At 41.1% G+C, this 16,673-nt stretch overlaps 1 protein-coding gene across 2 annotated transcripts; it reads right to left on the bottom strand.

Moving 5' to 3' along the window:
- Nucleotides 1-532: 532 nt before the first annotated feature.
- On the bottom strand, nt 533-14,994 carry rogdi (rogdi atypical leucine zipper). Of its 2 annotated transcripts, XR_004895807.1 has the most exons (12): nt 14,773-14,994; nt 11,937-12,008; nt 10,948-11,030; nt 10,316-10,370; nt 9,018-9,098; nt 6,666-6,761; nt 5,213-5,311; nt 2,795-2,908; nt 2,663-2,712; nt 1,789-1,915; nt 955-1,089; nt 533-898 (listed from the first exon to the last, which is right to left on the bottom strand). XR_004895807.1 is itself a non-coding variant. In XM_031292577.2 (11 exons), exons 1-11 carry the CDS (start codon nt 14,845-14,847, stop codon nt 1,048-1,050), a joined length of 894 nt encoding a protein of 297 aa, XP_031148437.1. In that variant the 5' UTR covers nt 14,848-14,994; the 3' UTR covers nt 533-1,047. The 2 variants fall into 2 exon arrangements, 1 of the variants encoding a protein (XP_031148437.1); XM_031292577.2 differs by having other exon boundaries at nt 533-1,089.
- Nucleotides 14,995-16,673: the final 1,679 nt, after the last annotated feature.

Here is a 16,673-nt window from a genome sequence, read left to right as displayed (position 1 = left end):
ATGACCGAAATCAACCGAGTATGTTGCCTTTCACCTATTTGGGCAGACAGGAGCTTCTTCCTCCTAGGTAGGACTGGGCATCGAGAAGCGGTTACAACTTGGAATCGTTTTCAAAAATTAGGATTCCAATGAAATCGTTTCTTTACTGCAATCGTTTCAAATATGATTATCGGTTCCAAATTTAAAAACCCAGTAAAACTGGAAATCACCATTGAAACTAAATAAAATGTTCCTCTTTTCTGTGAAATAAGAATGTGACCTGTTTCAACTCCACCCATCGAAGAATCGGAATCAAGAATCAATAAGAACCCCAACCAAAAGGAATAATCTGAATTGGAATCAGAATTGTTCAAATCAAAACGACGCCCAACCCTACTCCTAGGTTTACTTTTTGACTCCTGCTCCACACATTTCTAACCAATGAGCGGTGAGACTTTTAAAGAAAGTACAATTATATTGTTAGGGAATGCAAAAAGATGAAGAAACTCTAAAACAGCTGTGAGGGAACTCAAAGTATTTAAAAAAACAAACAAAAAAAAAACAAAAAAACAACAGTGACCACTGCAACCTCTTATTACTGCTTAGTCTTCCAGCCCTGAGTGCACAAATTAGTGTTCCACACAACAACCCAGTTCAACTTAATAAGAACCAGACAAATACTCAGTTGCCTAAATATAACAAATAATTAAAAAATAAATTCTAATAACGGATCAGCAACAATCACATTCATTTCATTGAGACGTGACACACACACACACACACACACACACACACACACACACACACGTCAGTCAGCTGGGCTAACACAACTGGGCGTATTGATATCTGTTGGGGTTTAATTGGCTACTTCAGCTAATCATGCAACACTTGAAACTGAATGAGTGCATGATAAATATATTTATATATATATATATATATATATATATATATATATATATATATATATGTGTGTATATATAAAAAATAAAAAGCTCCCCAGGATGTCCCTTACACTTGTGTGGTTAGTTTGGGTGTGACCAGTCTCTGGAGGATGGACAGGATGGGGGGTTAGAAGGCTCTGTAATTCCAGAAGCTGGAGAAGACAGAAATCTGCAGGGATGGGAGGACAGAGGAGCAAAGTTAGATTCATACACAACGACACATGCAAAGTTAATGATCCTTAATAAACCTGTTTAGCCATATACTGTATTCCAGGCCAATAGTAGCCTCCAAATCGTCACTTCACAAGCTCTGACCAATGACCAGATCCCTGGACATTAGCAGCAGTATTAAATACCTAAGAACTGTGATTAATGGCTACCTTGAGGCCGACAACAGCAAACTTTGATCTTGGCCTGCCATCAAGTTACTCATCGAACGGTCCGAGCTGAACTGAATTAACGTTAATGCGACAGTTGGTATGACCCGCTTCGGTCAACGTTAGTCTTTTTTTTAAACCGGTGATGGTAACAGTCAGCACCGGCTAAACAGGACAAGCTGCTACCTGAATGCTTTGTACGCTAAGTGTAGATATCATCAACGTTTATAATGTTTGTGACACGTTCATGACAGTGTCATGTCACTCTTATGTAGATACCTTCAAGTAAAGTGTAACCGGATAGGCTAACTGGCTACAATGGTGGATGGATGTCGCATACGCGACCCTGCTGTTTTGAAACTTTCCCTGGTCAACTATGTTTAGCAAGGGCTTGAATGTAACCGACGTTCATTTATATATAAAGATTCTGCACTCCGTCGCCTCAGTGTTCATCGCGCGAGAATGTACTGTGTGTTCAGAGAGACCCGCACCTTGTCCTTGAGCTGCTGGCAGAGCTGCAGCGAGATGGTGAAGAACACCAGCGTGTCGTTCAGCCACGGCACCACACACTCCACCTTGTGGACGTGGCTCACCTCAAAGCGGTTGTTGTTGAGCTCGCTGTGGAGGAAATTGTTCACAGCAAACAAGCAGAGAGAGATTAAAAAAGGGAGCTTAAATGTTCTGTACTCGACATTCACAACGTTTACGCAGCCGCAAACTAATATTAGCTATGTAAAGATATGGTGGAGTAATGGCATCCTGGGCAGAGAGTGAAGTCACACTCCCTCTGTGTGTTGTAATCCGAGCAGCCATTCATGGCCCAGATTTCAAGTAAAACATCTTTACTAAAGATACACTCAATGTGGTACAGTCCCTAACAGAGCCTTGCCCTGAAATCCTCGAATTTTTAAGACTGATTTCCAAACTAGTCTGGAAAGCCAGTGAAATATTATTCCATTTAGTATCATCAGTAAGTTTGTATGTATTAATGGTATGCATTATCTAATTTGAAGGTGCAGTAGGTAAAACTTCTAAAACTAACTTTCTGTCATATTTGCTTAAACTGACCCTATGTTCCAGTAGAACTACATGAATAAAACCAGGCTCCTCTGGTACCACCTACAGTCTGTAGTGCAATTTGCAAAAATCCACCGCTCCCTGTTCAGATGCACCAATCAGGGCCGGGGGGTGGGGGGGTGGATGTCTAACTGCGTGTGAGAAAGGGGGGAGGGACTGAGAAGTTGTCGATGTTCAAATTTTTTTGGCTAAGTCCTGGATCTTCACAATCCTACCTACAGCACCTTTAAATTGTTAATGTATAGTGCTAAGGAAGCTAAGCGAGAAAGCAAGAAAGAAAAGACTTACAACATTGCTCCTGGGTTGTGCAACACTGAGCTTCCAGCTGGCTTGAAATTCTGCCAACATGAGAGAGAAACCATTAACACAATGAGTCACATGATGCTGTGTGAGGCTTCACAGAGTGTTGCAGGTTCTGACCTTAGTGGTGTTGGGAGGCAGCACATGAAGCTGGTAGACAGTCAGGCACAGTTTGCTTAAGTTGATGTAAAAGTTCACCATCACATCCCCAGGCATGGGAGGAGTGAACATTTTCTGGTGATGGAAGGAGACAAACAGAAAGGGTGAACCAGAGGAAGGAGGGGAATATGGAATAACAGTACAAGCTCTCATGCTAAATAAACGGACAATTTGTCTTTAGGCGTGTGTGATGTAGTTTGTCCACCAGAGAGCACTGACATGTTTATTTTCTAACTGTAAAATGTGCCCCTCAGTACTTACACTACACGGCCAAAACTATGTGGACACGCTAATGTTGCAGCCGTATGTGATAGATGAACATGTGACTGTGACACCATGGGCATTGACCTGCTGCTATAACAGCCTCCACTCTTCTGGTTTCAGGTTTCAGTCACAGCTCTGTGCAGACCAGTCAAGTTCTTCCACACCAAACTAGGAAAAAACATTTCTTTACGGGGCTGGCTTTGTGCACAGGGGCCTTGTCATGTTGAAACAGTGAAGGGACAAACACAGTGTGTTTACACAAAGTTGGAAGCACACTAAGGGTTAGAAAATGAATCTGAGCGGCCCCAAGATGATTAGCAAAATAACTTGTGAATTACAATTTTACATCTCCGTACAGTAAAGATATTTCTGATGGGGCTATCGGCATGACATTTTCACCAGATGTCAGTAACAACCCAAGTAATCCACACATACAAAGATATCAAAACAAATAAGTCCAGGAATTAAGTTGTGTGTAATAAAGTGAAATGACACAGGGAAAATAGTATTGAACACACTTGCTGAAATGTAGTTCAGTACTTAGTAGAAAAGCCTTTGTTGGTAAGGACAGCTTCAAGACGCCTCCTGTATGAAGAAACTAGGCGCACACACTGCTCAGCTGTGATTTTTGCCCATTCTTCCACACAAACTGTCTTCAAATCTTGAAGGTTCCGGGGACATCTTTAAGTCGGGTGATTGACTGGGCCATTCTACCAGCTTGATTTTCTTTCTCTAAAACCAATTAACAGTTTCCTTGGCTGTGCGTTTGGGATCATTGTCTTGCTAAAATGTCCACCCTCGTTTCATCTTCAACATCCCGGTGGATGGCAGCAGATTCTTATCAAGAATGTCCCGGTACATTTCTCCATTCATCCTTCCTTCAATTATATGAAGTCTGCCAGTGCCAGAAGCTGAAAAACCACACCATGATGCTCCCACCTCCAAACTTCACTGTTTGCATGGTGTTTTTAGGGTGATGTGCAGTGCCATTTCTCCTCCAAACATGGTGTATGCTATGACAGTCAAAGAGTTCAATTTTGGTCTCATCTGACCAGATTATCTTCTCCAAGTATGTCATTGGCTTGTCCAGATGTTGTCCACTTCCGGATAATGGCCCCAACAGCGCTCACTGGAACTTTCACAAGTTTAGATATTCGTCTGTAACCAATGCCATCCGTATGTTTTTCTACAATAAGCTTGTGAAGGTCTTGGGACAGCTCTTTGCGTTTACCTATCATGAAATGCTTCTTGAGTGACACATTGGTAATGAGAAATCATTTTATAGGCCATCAATTAGGACTAATCCAGCTGATATTAATTTGCACTAATAGGGGGCAGGATTGCTTCCTAAATACTGACAGATTTCAGCTGGTTTATTGGCTTCCCATGCCTTTTTACAACCCCCTTTTCTTCATGTGTTCAATATTTATTTCCATTATCATTCCACTTTATTACATATAACTTTTGTCATGGACATACATGTTTTGATTTCTTTGTATGTGTGTTGTTACTGACATCTGGTGAAAATTTCATTCCAATAGCCCCATCGGAAATATATTTACTGGGAAAAATGTTGACGTGTTCAATACTTATTTTCCTCCGCTGTAGGTGTCCACGTACTTTTGGCCATATTGTGCATCTCCGTCAGAATTCTTCTATATCCTTACTTAACATAACTATATCTTTATTATGCATTGTCAGTCATACTCTGGTTCTCAATGTGTTAAAGGGTAATTTCGTTTTTTTCAACCATGCGTTTGTGTCTAATAGACTGATTTGACCAAAAATCTTTGAATTTGGTCCAGTATTGAGCGAGATCGCAATAATGGTGCAAACCGAGCTGCAATGTAACCTAATGGGGCAATTGTGCAGCCTTGATTTTTGTCCACTAAAAGTGATTTTGCTACTGACAGGCTCAGATTGTTACTAAAAGTGTCTGAGAATATTATCGATCTCACAAGGTGACTTTTTGTCTGAAGACAGCGGTGTGGAGAGTGGAACGCGAGGCGAGAAAAAGAAAACGAAATTATCCTTTAAAGCAGTGTGTGTGTGTGTGTGTGTGTGTGTGTGCGTGTGTGTGTGTGTGTGTGTGTGTGTGTATAATGTGGACTGTACCATCAGACCACTGGTGGCCAGCTCCGGCAGCGTCATGGAGGCTGGGGTGGTGAGGCGGTTCCGTGCTCTCGTCAGCTGAAGCATCACTGCATCCATGAGCTACGGCAGGAACAGAAATTTCAATTTCAAATTCTTCATTAGGATAAACCCCTTGACATGTATCATCTCGTTTTCGAGGGGGTCCCAACACATAACAGTAATTACATAACAACAGAGAAGTATAAAATCTCAACAAAAAACAAACAAAAAACTAAACAACAACCACACCACCTGCATATATTCATCAATACATTACAACCACCAAAAGGCCTAAATGGCCAATAAAAAGTAAACAAGTAAACAGTAGAGTATGAGTGAAACATCAAGCCAGTGTAACAGACTGGGATGTCATCCACGTTCAGCTCTGTACTAGTCTACATCGACGTTATTTCATTTACGGGATAGTTCCCGTGAGGTTCCGCCCGATGTCTAGGCCTGTAACAATTATTACATAATTGTCTAATAGCAATATTTTTACTTAAAGTGCTCATATTATGCTTTTTCCCTTTCCTTTATTGTGTTATATATCTTGATGACTATTTTTTGTACTCCTAATTTAATTTAATCATTTTTTTGTTCATGATTAATGCTTTGTTTTTATTGATGAGGATAAATGTTCTATTGTCAATTTTATGTTCATAAAAAAAATGAAAAATGTTTGATGGTAATAAAGAGGCGTGGTTTACTTCATATAGTAGTCTGTGTACCTGTGCACTAGTACATACTGGAATTCATTCAAAACGTGAATTTGTTTGAAAAAGTAATAAATAAATAAGTATTTCTTAAATTTGACTGAAAGAGACAATTCTATTTCGGGGAATTACTGGAATTGTTGGGTCTTTGTAAATGATAGAGTGTGGTCTAGACCTACTCTTTGTGTAAAGTGTCTTGAGATAACTGCTGTTATGATGTGATACTATAAATAAAATTGACAAATATATTATTTATAATTATATTGTTTATTGCAATTATTTCTGAGACAATTCATTGACCAGCAACATTTGGAACTGTTACAGCTCTACGGATGTCCCTCACCTTCCGCTTTCTGTGTGTTGGCATTCTAAACTCTGGTCGGAACCGACAATCAAATCATATTTATCTTAAAATAAATTCTCAACACACATTAGATAGCCATTTTAATTCCAGAGCTTGCCTCCCTACATGCCCGTGTTCCACCAAAACAAGTTCCTTCCCGAGGCTATTTTGCAGCGGCTCCGTGCGGAACTTAGCACCGCCCATGACGATTGTGATTGGTTTAAAGAAATGCCAATAAACCAGAGCACGTTTTTCTTCCATCCCAGAATGTTGTGTGGACTAGCCAGACCCTCTTCCGCAGCGCTGTGGAGGAAGGTCTGGCAATGCGAGACTAGCTCTGTACTGACTGGAACAGGACATAGTTGCCATGACGACATACCTTATTAACCTCAGCCCCTGTCTTGAAGTGGTAGCTGTCATCACGGCTGCTAAGTAACTGCAGGGCCTGGGTCACATGGTTCCTGGCATCCTGAATCTGAGGGATGAACCGAGACAAGAGAGGTGGAACTGTGAGAGTAAGGCAGGATTTAAGCTTTAAGAAATGATGCCATCATGTATCAATATACATGATAAAATGGGCTAAAAGTGGGGTAGCCCAGTATTCGGTTTTGACCTATCAATAGGCCCTGCAGTAGGTAGCAGGCTGAGCCCTCTGCAGGTGAAACCATTCTCTAACCATACTCTCACCCAGGCAAAGAGCGGAGGCTAACCAGACTTTATATTACAGATGGTCCCATAACATTTTTTGCTTCCCTATACCGATACCTGAACTTGTGTATCAGTTGAGTACTGATCCGATACCAGTGTATTTGATTGTGTTTTAACAGATGTATATCACTGTATGGGTGTGATATGATTTCTTTGTTGTCAGGTTAGTCTTTCTGAAACGTGAACAAACACAAACAATGAATGCCATAGAACTTTCTTTTACTATCCAGTTTGAAAGTCAGTCTGTACGGAAAAAACATAAATAAACTACTAGTAGATTTTCTTCAGGGCTAAATGGCGCGCTATCGGATCGGTGCATAAACTCCAGTACTTTCCGATACCAGCATTTTAGGCAGTACTGGAGGCTTTTCCGATCCTGGTATCGGTATAGGAACATCTCTACTTTATATATACTGTATCGACACTATCTGTAGATCTATCTATCTATCTATCTATCTATCTATCTATCTACACAATTTCTAATGTAATGATTACATTGCATCATAGCCTATTTACAACTATGTAAACTACTTTAAAAATTCTTCCAGAGGAAGTCACTAAACCTCTGAGTGTTGTGTCAGCTAAGCTTACCTGCTGTGGGTTTTAACATACTCTACTTAGAGGATGTCAGAACACTAATTTGCCTATAATCAGCTGTAAAATAAAATACAAATATATAGACTCAATAGCTGAAAGAAGAACTTCTCCAACAGATTTCATATTTTAAAAGCCATTTGAGCAAAACAGTAGTTTTGGACAACCCATGTGTATAGTTGACACATGGCTGGGACCACCACTGATGGTGAAATGCAGTTGAATGTTGACGTGGTATTACTCGGTCAAAATGTCTATTGCAGTGGAAAAACTCTTCTTGTTTTTGACTATCCTCACAGCTACAATCAGACGTCACAGTGTGTAGCATTACACGCTAACACAGGGGTTTTCCCTGCCGTTATAAGGTTTAGGTGCAGCACCTAAGCCCAATGAATGTAACTAAAAGACTTTTCTCAGACCTAATGATTGTAGTTGGACTTCTTTAGCAAGTTGTGTCTTCAAGCATTTTAAGTGTTATTTATTTATTATCTGCTCTAGCTTTTCCAACGTTTCAGACACAGATGTGGGGATAATAACGGTCCACAGTGATGTGAAAAAAAGAGACGCAAAACTACCACAAAGAGACACAAACTGACGACAAAGAGACGCCAAATGACCACAGAGACACAAAACAACCCCAAAGGAAACACAAATGACCAAAAAGAGACACAACACGACTACAAAGAGACGCACAAAAACCTACAAAGAGACACAAAATGTATGGGGGGGGAATTGCATTTTTTTTTAAATTGAAAAACTTTGAGGAAGGACGCCTAACACCTCTGCCAAATACGCGCACCTAAAGGCTGTTTTATGCTTCTGCGTCAACTCCACGTCGTAGCTACGGCGTCGTGACCCTTTCAGAGTTCTGCGTCGGGGTTGCTTTGCATCGCGGTGCATTTCACCGCCGTAACGCTAGGGGCTGTCGCCTGTGTCTGTGTCACTCACCACCGAAACAGTACTCAGAATGGCGAACCCCATAGACTGTCGAGTGCCAGTTTATGTTATGTTAGCAAGCAAACTTTAGCACAACTGCCCACAAAATACTGCTTGCTGGCAAAGTGCTAATTTCAAAACGTTACTGACATATAGACACATTACAAAATGGATAACCCCGTCGTCGTAACCAAAATATGTCTGAGTTTATTTGCAAAGCTTATGTCAGTGAACTAGCATGTTGCTACTCCCCACAGTAGGCTGCTTGAAACACCGACAATCAACACACAGGACGAGTTGACCAATCACAGTCCTTGTAACTTCGCCTCGACGCGAGCAGTTACAAATTTTAGGAGGTGCACGTCGAGCTACGGCGGAGGGCTCGGAGGAGGGTTAGCGGCGACGCTGAGGGGTCTGCGGGGGTACGCCGTCGATTCAACGCACAAGCATAAATCAGCCTTAAGTCTTCCACAAACACTGTAAGATACTGTACCTGCTGCAGTTTCCACAGCTTGTCCTCTCTGAACTGGAAGTGCAACACTTGGCTGCTCTTTGCAACCTTCAGGTTTATGTCCTGTTAAGAAAACGCAAAACACATTAACAATTTAGCTTAAAAGGTCCCATGGCATGAAAACGTCACTTTATGAGGTTTTTTAACATAAATATGAGTTCCCCCAGCCTGCCTATGGTCCCCCAGTGGCTAGAAATGGCGATAGGTGTAAACCGAGCCCTGGGTGTCCTGCTCTGTCTTTGAGAAAATGAAAGCTCAGATGGGCCGATCTGGAATCTCCTCCTTATGACATCATAAGGAGAAAGATTACCTCCCCTTTCTCTGCTTTGCCCGCCCAGAGAATTTGGCCCCCCCATGAGAAAGAGAGAGACATCATGGCTTTCAAATGAGCAAAGTGGCAGTTGGTCAAGGCCACACCCCCACCCTCCACCTTGCCCCCCCCTCTCTCCTCTTCAATTGCATTTAAAGCTACAGACACAGAAATGGCACATCCTAAGTAAAACTCATTGTGGGACTGGCTCTAGTGGCTGTAATTCTGTACCAAGGCTGAATTTCGGGGAAAGAGACTTCAGATACAGTATTAGGGGACCACTAAGGCCTATATAATAGAGACTTCAGATACAGTACTAGGGGACCACTAAGGTCTATATAATAGAGACTTCAGATACAGTACTAGGGGACCACTAAGGTCTATATAATAGAGACTTCAGATACAGTATTAGGGGACCACTAAGGTCTATATAATAGAGACTTCAGATACAGTACTAGGGGACCACTAAGGTCTATATAATAGAGACTTCAGATACAGTACTAGGGGACCACTAAGGTCTATATAATAGAGACTTCAGATACAGTATTAGGGGACCACTAAGGTCTATATAAGAGAGACTTCAGATACAGTATTAGGGGACCACTAAGGTCTATATAATAGAGACTTCAGATACAGTACTAGGGGACCACTAAGGTCTATATAATAGAGACTTCAGATACAGTACTAGGGGACCACTAAGGTCTATATAATAGAGACTTCAGATACAGTATTAGGGGACCACTAAGGTCTATATAAAAGAGACTTCAGATACAGTATTAGGGGACCACTAAGGTCTATATAAAAGAGACTTCAGATACAGTATTAGGGGACCACTAAGGTCTATATAAAAGAGACTTCAGATACAGTATTATATAAAAGCATCCAAAAAGCACCATGTCATAGGACCTTTAAATTAACATTTCATTTTCACGAGGGGAATTTAGCCTCGATGAAAACTAGCCAAACTCACAGCCTGAGTCAGAGCCTCTCCCTGCAGAGTCAGCACCCCCTTCACTTGATCCATGCTGCAAAACAACACATGCATTTTGTGTTAATTCAAACATCACCAAATGGAACTATAGGAAACAGGTAAGGGCAAGGGAAGGCGTTACAGTGTGTGAAGGAGGGAACCTGATATGAAAGATTACAACATGAAGGAAATGACTAACCATTCATTCAGTGTCTCAGCATATTTCAAACTAGGGCTGCACTACTGTATAGGAGGGAAACATGGGATATGCGATAACATCGTTGAATATGGCGATAACGATATAACTCGCGATAAATAAACTGATATTACAGTGTACTCAGTTGTGCTGCTCTCAGTATTCTGCTTAAAAGCAACACATCGCTTGTTGGATTTAAATTTGTTTTATTTAAATTTGTTTTGTTTTTGGAAATGACTTCCTTTCATTTGTTTTAAAACCAACAAGCCATTTGATGTATTTTAGCAGAATACTGAGAGCATACTTTAATATCTGTTTACTTATCGCAAGTAATGGCGTTACCACGACTTTCAACAACATTATCGCACATCGAAAATTGTCCTCGTAATCGTGCAGCCCCAGTTTCTAACAAAATGGTCGGTGGGGGGAGTATTACGTTGAGCTGCCGAGAATGAAGTTTTCCTGTTTGAGCTGAGTCTCCAGGCCCGGCGTCGGCGCGGAGAAACGTCTCGATGCCTCCTGTTGATGGCAGAGCAGACTTACTATTAGAATCAAATCTTAAAATCGCATAGTGAAGAATGCAGGGCGGATCATTGGTGTCCCACTCCCCTCACTCCTGGACATTTACCAAACCCACCTCAACCAGCTTTGTGGGTGACCCCAGCGCCCCCCCCACCCCCCCACACAGCCTCTTCAGCCTCCTGCCAGCTGGGAGAAGGTACCGGAGCATCCCAGCCTGTTCCACCAGACTGGCAAACAGCTTCATTCCCCAGGCAGTCAGGAAGCTCAACAGCTTCCTGACTGCCAGACCAGACCCCCCCCTCACACAGCCTCTTCATTTCCCCCGTTTGTAGTCGTATGCCGGGGTCAGAGTGTCTGAGGAGGAGCGCACATTTTCCTATCAAGTTTGCTTTTTATAAATCCCAATTCTTGCGAAGAGAGCGGCGTACGCCTTCTTTTGTGCGTAGGCCATGTTTATTAATGAGGCCCCAGGGGATTTTTTTAGAAAAAATAAATAAATAAAATATAATAATTTATATATATATATATATATATATATCTGTCTATCAGTTTAGTCAGGACACTGTTTTGAAACCATTTAAACATTTTTTGTTTTTTTTAAGTGCTACAAAATTGAATAAAACATTATTTGTTATATATATATAAACATCATTAACTTTACCTGCGACATACATCGATGCATCCGTGTTATTTTTGGGCAATTTGGTTGAAAGAAACCCATATTTCTGATATAAAAAAAAAACTGGTCAAAAAAAAACACCCGAGGACAACACAAGGGTTAACTCAAGCATAAGCATCAAAAATAACAGGTAAATGCATAGATTTCTGTCACACACACACACTTTCAAATAGAAAAACTGGTGGAATGGCCCTTTAATATGCACATGAAAGCTTAACTTTTACCTTGAGGACATCCTGGAGCTGCTTCAGGACAGCATGCACTTCTTCTTTAAGCAGCCAGTTGAATTCCTCCTCCTACCAAAAAGTGAAAAGAAACATGAACAAATACAGGACAATAAGCAACGACAACAACACCGGCACCATATACAGTATTTTAGACTAACCAGTCATTACTGTTTGTATTCCTTTCTGACACTGACTTATAAATCCCTACACTGTTATAAAAAAAAAAAGAACCTGTTAATCACACATTACTGGACATCACTCTACAAGACTCAGAGAGCTGACTGAACTTTCCGAGATAAACCCCAGACTGAAAGCCAAGTTCATTTATTTGCTCACCAGAAACGGGATTTTAACCCAGACATTATTCATTTCATAACATCGGTAACGGGTCTCCCCCGGTTTTCTGACCACGAAGCAGTCAGGAAAGGTTAACACATTGAACATTTTAAATTTAAAACACGCTTGTTGCCCCGTGTGCGCTGATGCGCTCATCTGTTGACATTTCTGAATGCCTTCCTACAGTTGCTTAATAAAAGCGGGCTTTCCACACAAAGAAACGTACATGTGTCATTAGTATGAGGAAAAAATGAGATTTTAACTGTGTTGGGCTCGGGTCGGGCTCGGACATAAATATCTTAATGCCTGTCGGGCTCGGGTCGGGCTCGGTTACTGCTCTGTTGGACGCGGGCCGGGCTCGGACAGAAAAATGCGGCCCGATCCGCACTCTAAGAGGGGTGTGTTAGTGCCCATGGCATGGGTAACTTGCACATCTGTGAAGGCACCATTAATGCTGAAAGGTACTGGTTTTGGAGCAACATATGCTGCCATCCAAGCAACGTCTTTTTCATGGACGTCCCTGCTAATTTCAGCAGGACAATGCCAAGCCACATTCAGCACGTGTTAGAACAGCGTGGATTCATAGTAAAAGAGTGCAGGTACTAGACTGGCCTGCCTGCAGTCCACACCTGTCTCCTATTGAAAATGTGGGGCGCATTATGAAGCGCAAAATACAACAACGGAGAGCCCGGACTGTTGAGCAACTAAAGTTGTACATCAAGCAAGAATGGGAAAGAACTCCACCTACAAAAGCTTCAACAATTAGTGTCCTCAGTTCCCAAACGCTTGAGTGTTGTTAAAAGGAAAGGTGATGTAACACAGTGGTAAACATGCCCCTGTCCCAGCTTGTTTTGGAACGTGTTTCAGGCATCAAATTCAAAATGAGTGAATATTTGCACAAGAAAAACAATAAAATGTATCAGTTTGAACATTAAATACATTGTCTTTGTAGTGTATTCAATTGAATATAGGTTGAAAAGGATGTGCAAATCATTGTATTTCGTTTTTATTTACACAACGTCCCAACTTCATTGGAATTTGTATATGAATATCCGTTCATTGTCCTCCATCTGGCCCAATTGAACTGCAACTGACTCCTTGGACTGAAACTGTTGAAGATCCCTGTTCTATGGACACTCAGGTGCCAGTTTATTAGGTGCACATATAGCTAAAAAATAACGCTGTACAACACAACAGCAATAGACAAAGGTCCCGTTTTTGTTCAAACTGTTTGAGAGAGGTGTTGAATTGAGGTGGACTAGAAATACAATTTGACAATGATATATATGTTAACAAATTAATCAAAGTTTGAACTCCACAGAGTTAAAGGAGTGCTGACTCAGTCAAGCCTGAAGTTCAGTGAATGTGTAGACCCAAAGTGTTCAATATTACAGAAATATCAGACATTATGAAATAGATATGAATATAAATAAATACAGACATGTGTAATGTTTAGTATATTTGTTTCACAATCACAGAGATTACTACACGTTATGTATATTTGTTTACTGTGGGTTTATTTGATAATGCGGCTTTTCATTAGGGTTTCCTCTCTTCCTATCCTATCTGTCAATTCTAGACAAACAGAGCAGATCCAGACCATGTGATTGGCTGTTGCTTTGGTCTGAATTAGCAGACAACCAATCACAGAACTGGCTCTGGCCTGTTGGGAAATAAAAAACAGACTTTGGAAAAGGACATTTTGAAACAAAAACTGCTGAGATAAACTGTTTGTGTGAAAAGTGGTATGTTGTAATAACATTTCATAATATTTTAGCCGGGTTAAATATGTATACGAGTATTTCACAATCCCGTGGTAAGATATTTTTCTTCTGTATTGTATCCATATGATTTATTTAATTTGGTTTTATATATTCATTTGACTGAGCACGTTAACTCCACTGGTTAACGCCATACAGGAGCATTTAAAACGGGAAACCTAACTTTGAAATCATTAAAGCCTTTAGCTATTAAAGTTAACCCATGTCAACTTATGACCATTTTCCGAGGCATTTCATAATGCTTAATGTCATTACAGGAGAACATATTTGCACTATTGCGTGTGATTTGCAGCAAATAAAACGTGCAAATATAGGCCCTATCTCGAGAAGACTTGACTGAGAAACTGAGTTCAGTTGGTAAGTTAACGTTAGTCATGATAATGTGTTAAGGCCATTACACATGCTTAGTTTGTCTGGGCCCATTGTCAACATCATCACAGAATGACTGTGACAGGAGCGAGCCCTGGCTACAGCACCTGCATTGTAGCGCGCTGATGCTACTGTCCCTCTCGGCTAGCAGCAGCTACACAAGCAGATACGCTACTTACGCCCAGGCTAGCTATAGCTACATTCTTTTAAAATATCTGGTGTAAATGCCAACACATTGTTGTATTAATTAACCGAGGGGTCAGCCAGAAAAGCAGTTAGCCATACAGCCAAGCCAGTAATGTATTGTTTCCCTGCCTAACATTACTCGCAGAGGCAGAACAGCTTACCAACACAGCTCTTTCTACTTGACTGGCAGCAGACATCTTGGGCAGCTCGGAGAGAGACCTCTGCGGGTTGAGCATGTTGTGCAGGACACAGAAGCAAACACCTTAAAACACTACGCTCTCCTTGGGATGAAGGTCTCTCACTAACGTTACCTACTTGATTGACGGAGGATATGTTGCCTTCACGTGCTGTCGGAAACAACGCAAGCGCTCACGAAGGACCCAAAACAGTAGCAAATAGGATATAAAAATGACCCTTTGGATCAAGACACGACCTGCATGCTGGCATGTAAAAACGTAAGGGACTGGGGTCATATAAACATCACAAAATATATTTTCAGCTGTGTATGGTTTAGTTTATTTTCTCCTCTTCATAAAACCAGTCGCGTGCTGCTTGTCATTTTAAGAAAAAGAAATATATGTATGCTGACTGATGCATTTTGTTATACATTCTGACATCTTACTCCGCAGCGCTGTGGTGAAAGGCCCATGAGATAGGCCTGGCATTGCGAGAGTAATTCCGACCAAACCACATACCGATTGGAATGTATTGCTCTTTACGAGAACCACATGAATGCAGCATTAGGCTGGTCACACATTCACTATTAACCTGGCCTCACCCACTAGTCCTTATTTGGGCATACAACTTCCGCCCCGCGTCCCACAAACATTGCCTTCCCCTGTCACTGTCATCCAGAACAAATCCCACGAAAAGAACTAAATACTACCAAGTATATTGCTGTGTGTATCAACGCCTGATAGATCTTCTTCCTCTGGGCCACAGAGCTCCATCGTTCCACACTGTTGCACGCCATTGCCATGAAAACACACACACACACACACACACACACACACACACACACACACACACACACACACACACACACACACACACACACACAAGACCTTTATGAACGAAATGTAAGACCTATGTCACGACAAGTACAAATGCAGAGTCACAGAAGTACTTGCAAAGTAAATAAATGTATTCAAATTGAATAAAAGCGACACATAAAAGGAATAATAATCTGGGCGTAGTAGTGATCATTTGCTGTATATTTGGACTATTGAAAGAAAGAACTACAACACCACGGAATAAAAATAACATTTAAATCTTGGTTGCAGCTGTCGCCATGGTCCTGCTCTGCGCCCTGCTATGCAGTGCCCTACTACATCCTGCTAAACCCTGTAACGCCCTGCTACACCATGAACTACAACTACTATTTCTAGTAATAGTTCCATTATCTTTATTGTGACTATAATTGCCACTGTTCATCACACCCCCAACCGGCACCGTCAGACAACCGCCTACCAAGAGCCTGGGTCTGTCCGAGGTTTGTCCCTAAAAGGGAGTTTTTCCTCGCCACTGTCGCACTAAATGCTTGCTCTTTGGGGAATTACTGGAATTGTTGGGTCTTTGTAAATTATAGAGTGTGGTCTAGACCTACTCTATCTGTAAAGTGTCTTGAGATAACTCGTTATGATTTGATACAAATAAAATTGAATTGAATTTTCAATGAGCATTAGAGGTAGCGTTACACGTACGTAGGAAAAGTAAGACCTGTTTAAATTTATTTAAAACCTAAAACACAATATTTCAACGGATTTAAGAATTTTTAAGGACTAAAGTTTAGATTTTTAAATTTTAGACTTTTTTTTAGACCCCGCGGAAACCCTGTAGTAAAGTAAAAGAAATATTGAGACGCACTGAGAAACCAATTGTTGGAATGAGAGGTATTAAATGTCAAATGGAGATCTAAGCGAATTAATAACAGTCCAAATAATATTAACTGAATGAGATGGTAAATGGACTACATTTACATAGCACTTTACAATTTGCCTCTCATTCCTATTCACACACCAATGGCGGTGGAGCTGCCATGCAGCTGCCAACACTGGATCAG

The sequence above is a fragment of the Sander lucioperca genome, chromosome 2 (genome assembly GCF_008315115.2).
Source record: "Sander lucioperca isolate FBNREF2018 chromosome 2, SLUC_FBN_1.2, whole genome shotgun sequence".
Taxonomy (NCBI): Eukaryota; Metazoa; Chordata; class Actinopteri; order Perciformes; family Percidae; genus Sander; species Sander lucioperca.
This window is presented reverse-complemented; position numbering and strand designations above follow the sequence as displayed.

Coding starts and splice junctions, on each gene's coding strand:
- rogdi (XM_031292577.2), bottom strand. CDS start 14,847: ATGCTCAACCCGCAGAGGTCTCTCTCCGAGCTGCCCAAGATGTCTGCT. Junction 6,762..9,017: donor AGCTGTGGAAACTGCAGCAG/GTACAGTATCTT, acceptor TTCATCCCTCAG/ATTCAGGATGCCAGGAACCA. Junction 1,090..1,788: donor GCCAGCAGCTCAAGGACAAG/GTGCGGGTCTCT, acceptor CCATCCCTGCAG/ATTTCTGTCTTCTCCAGCTT.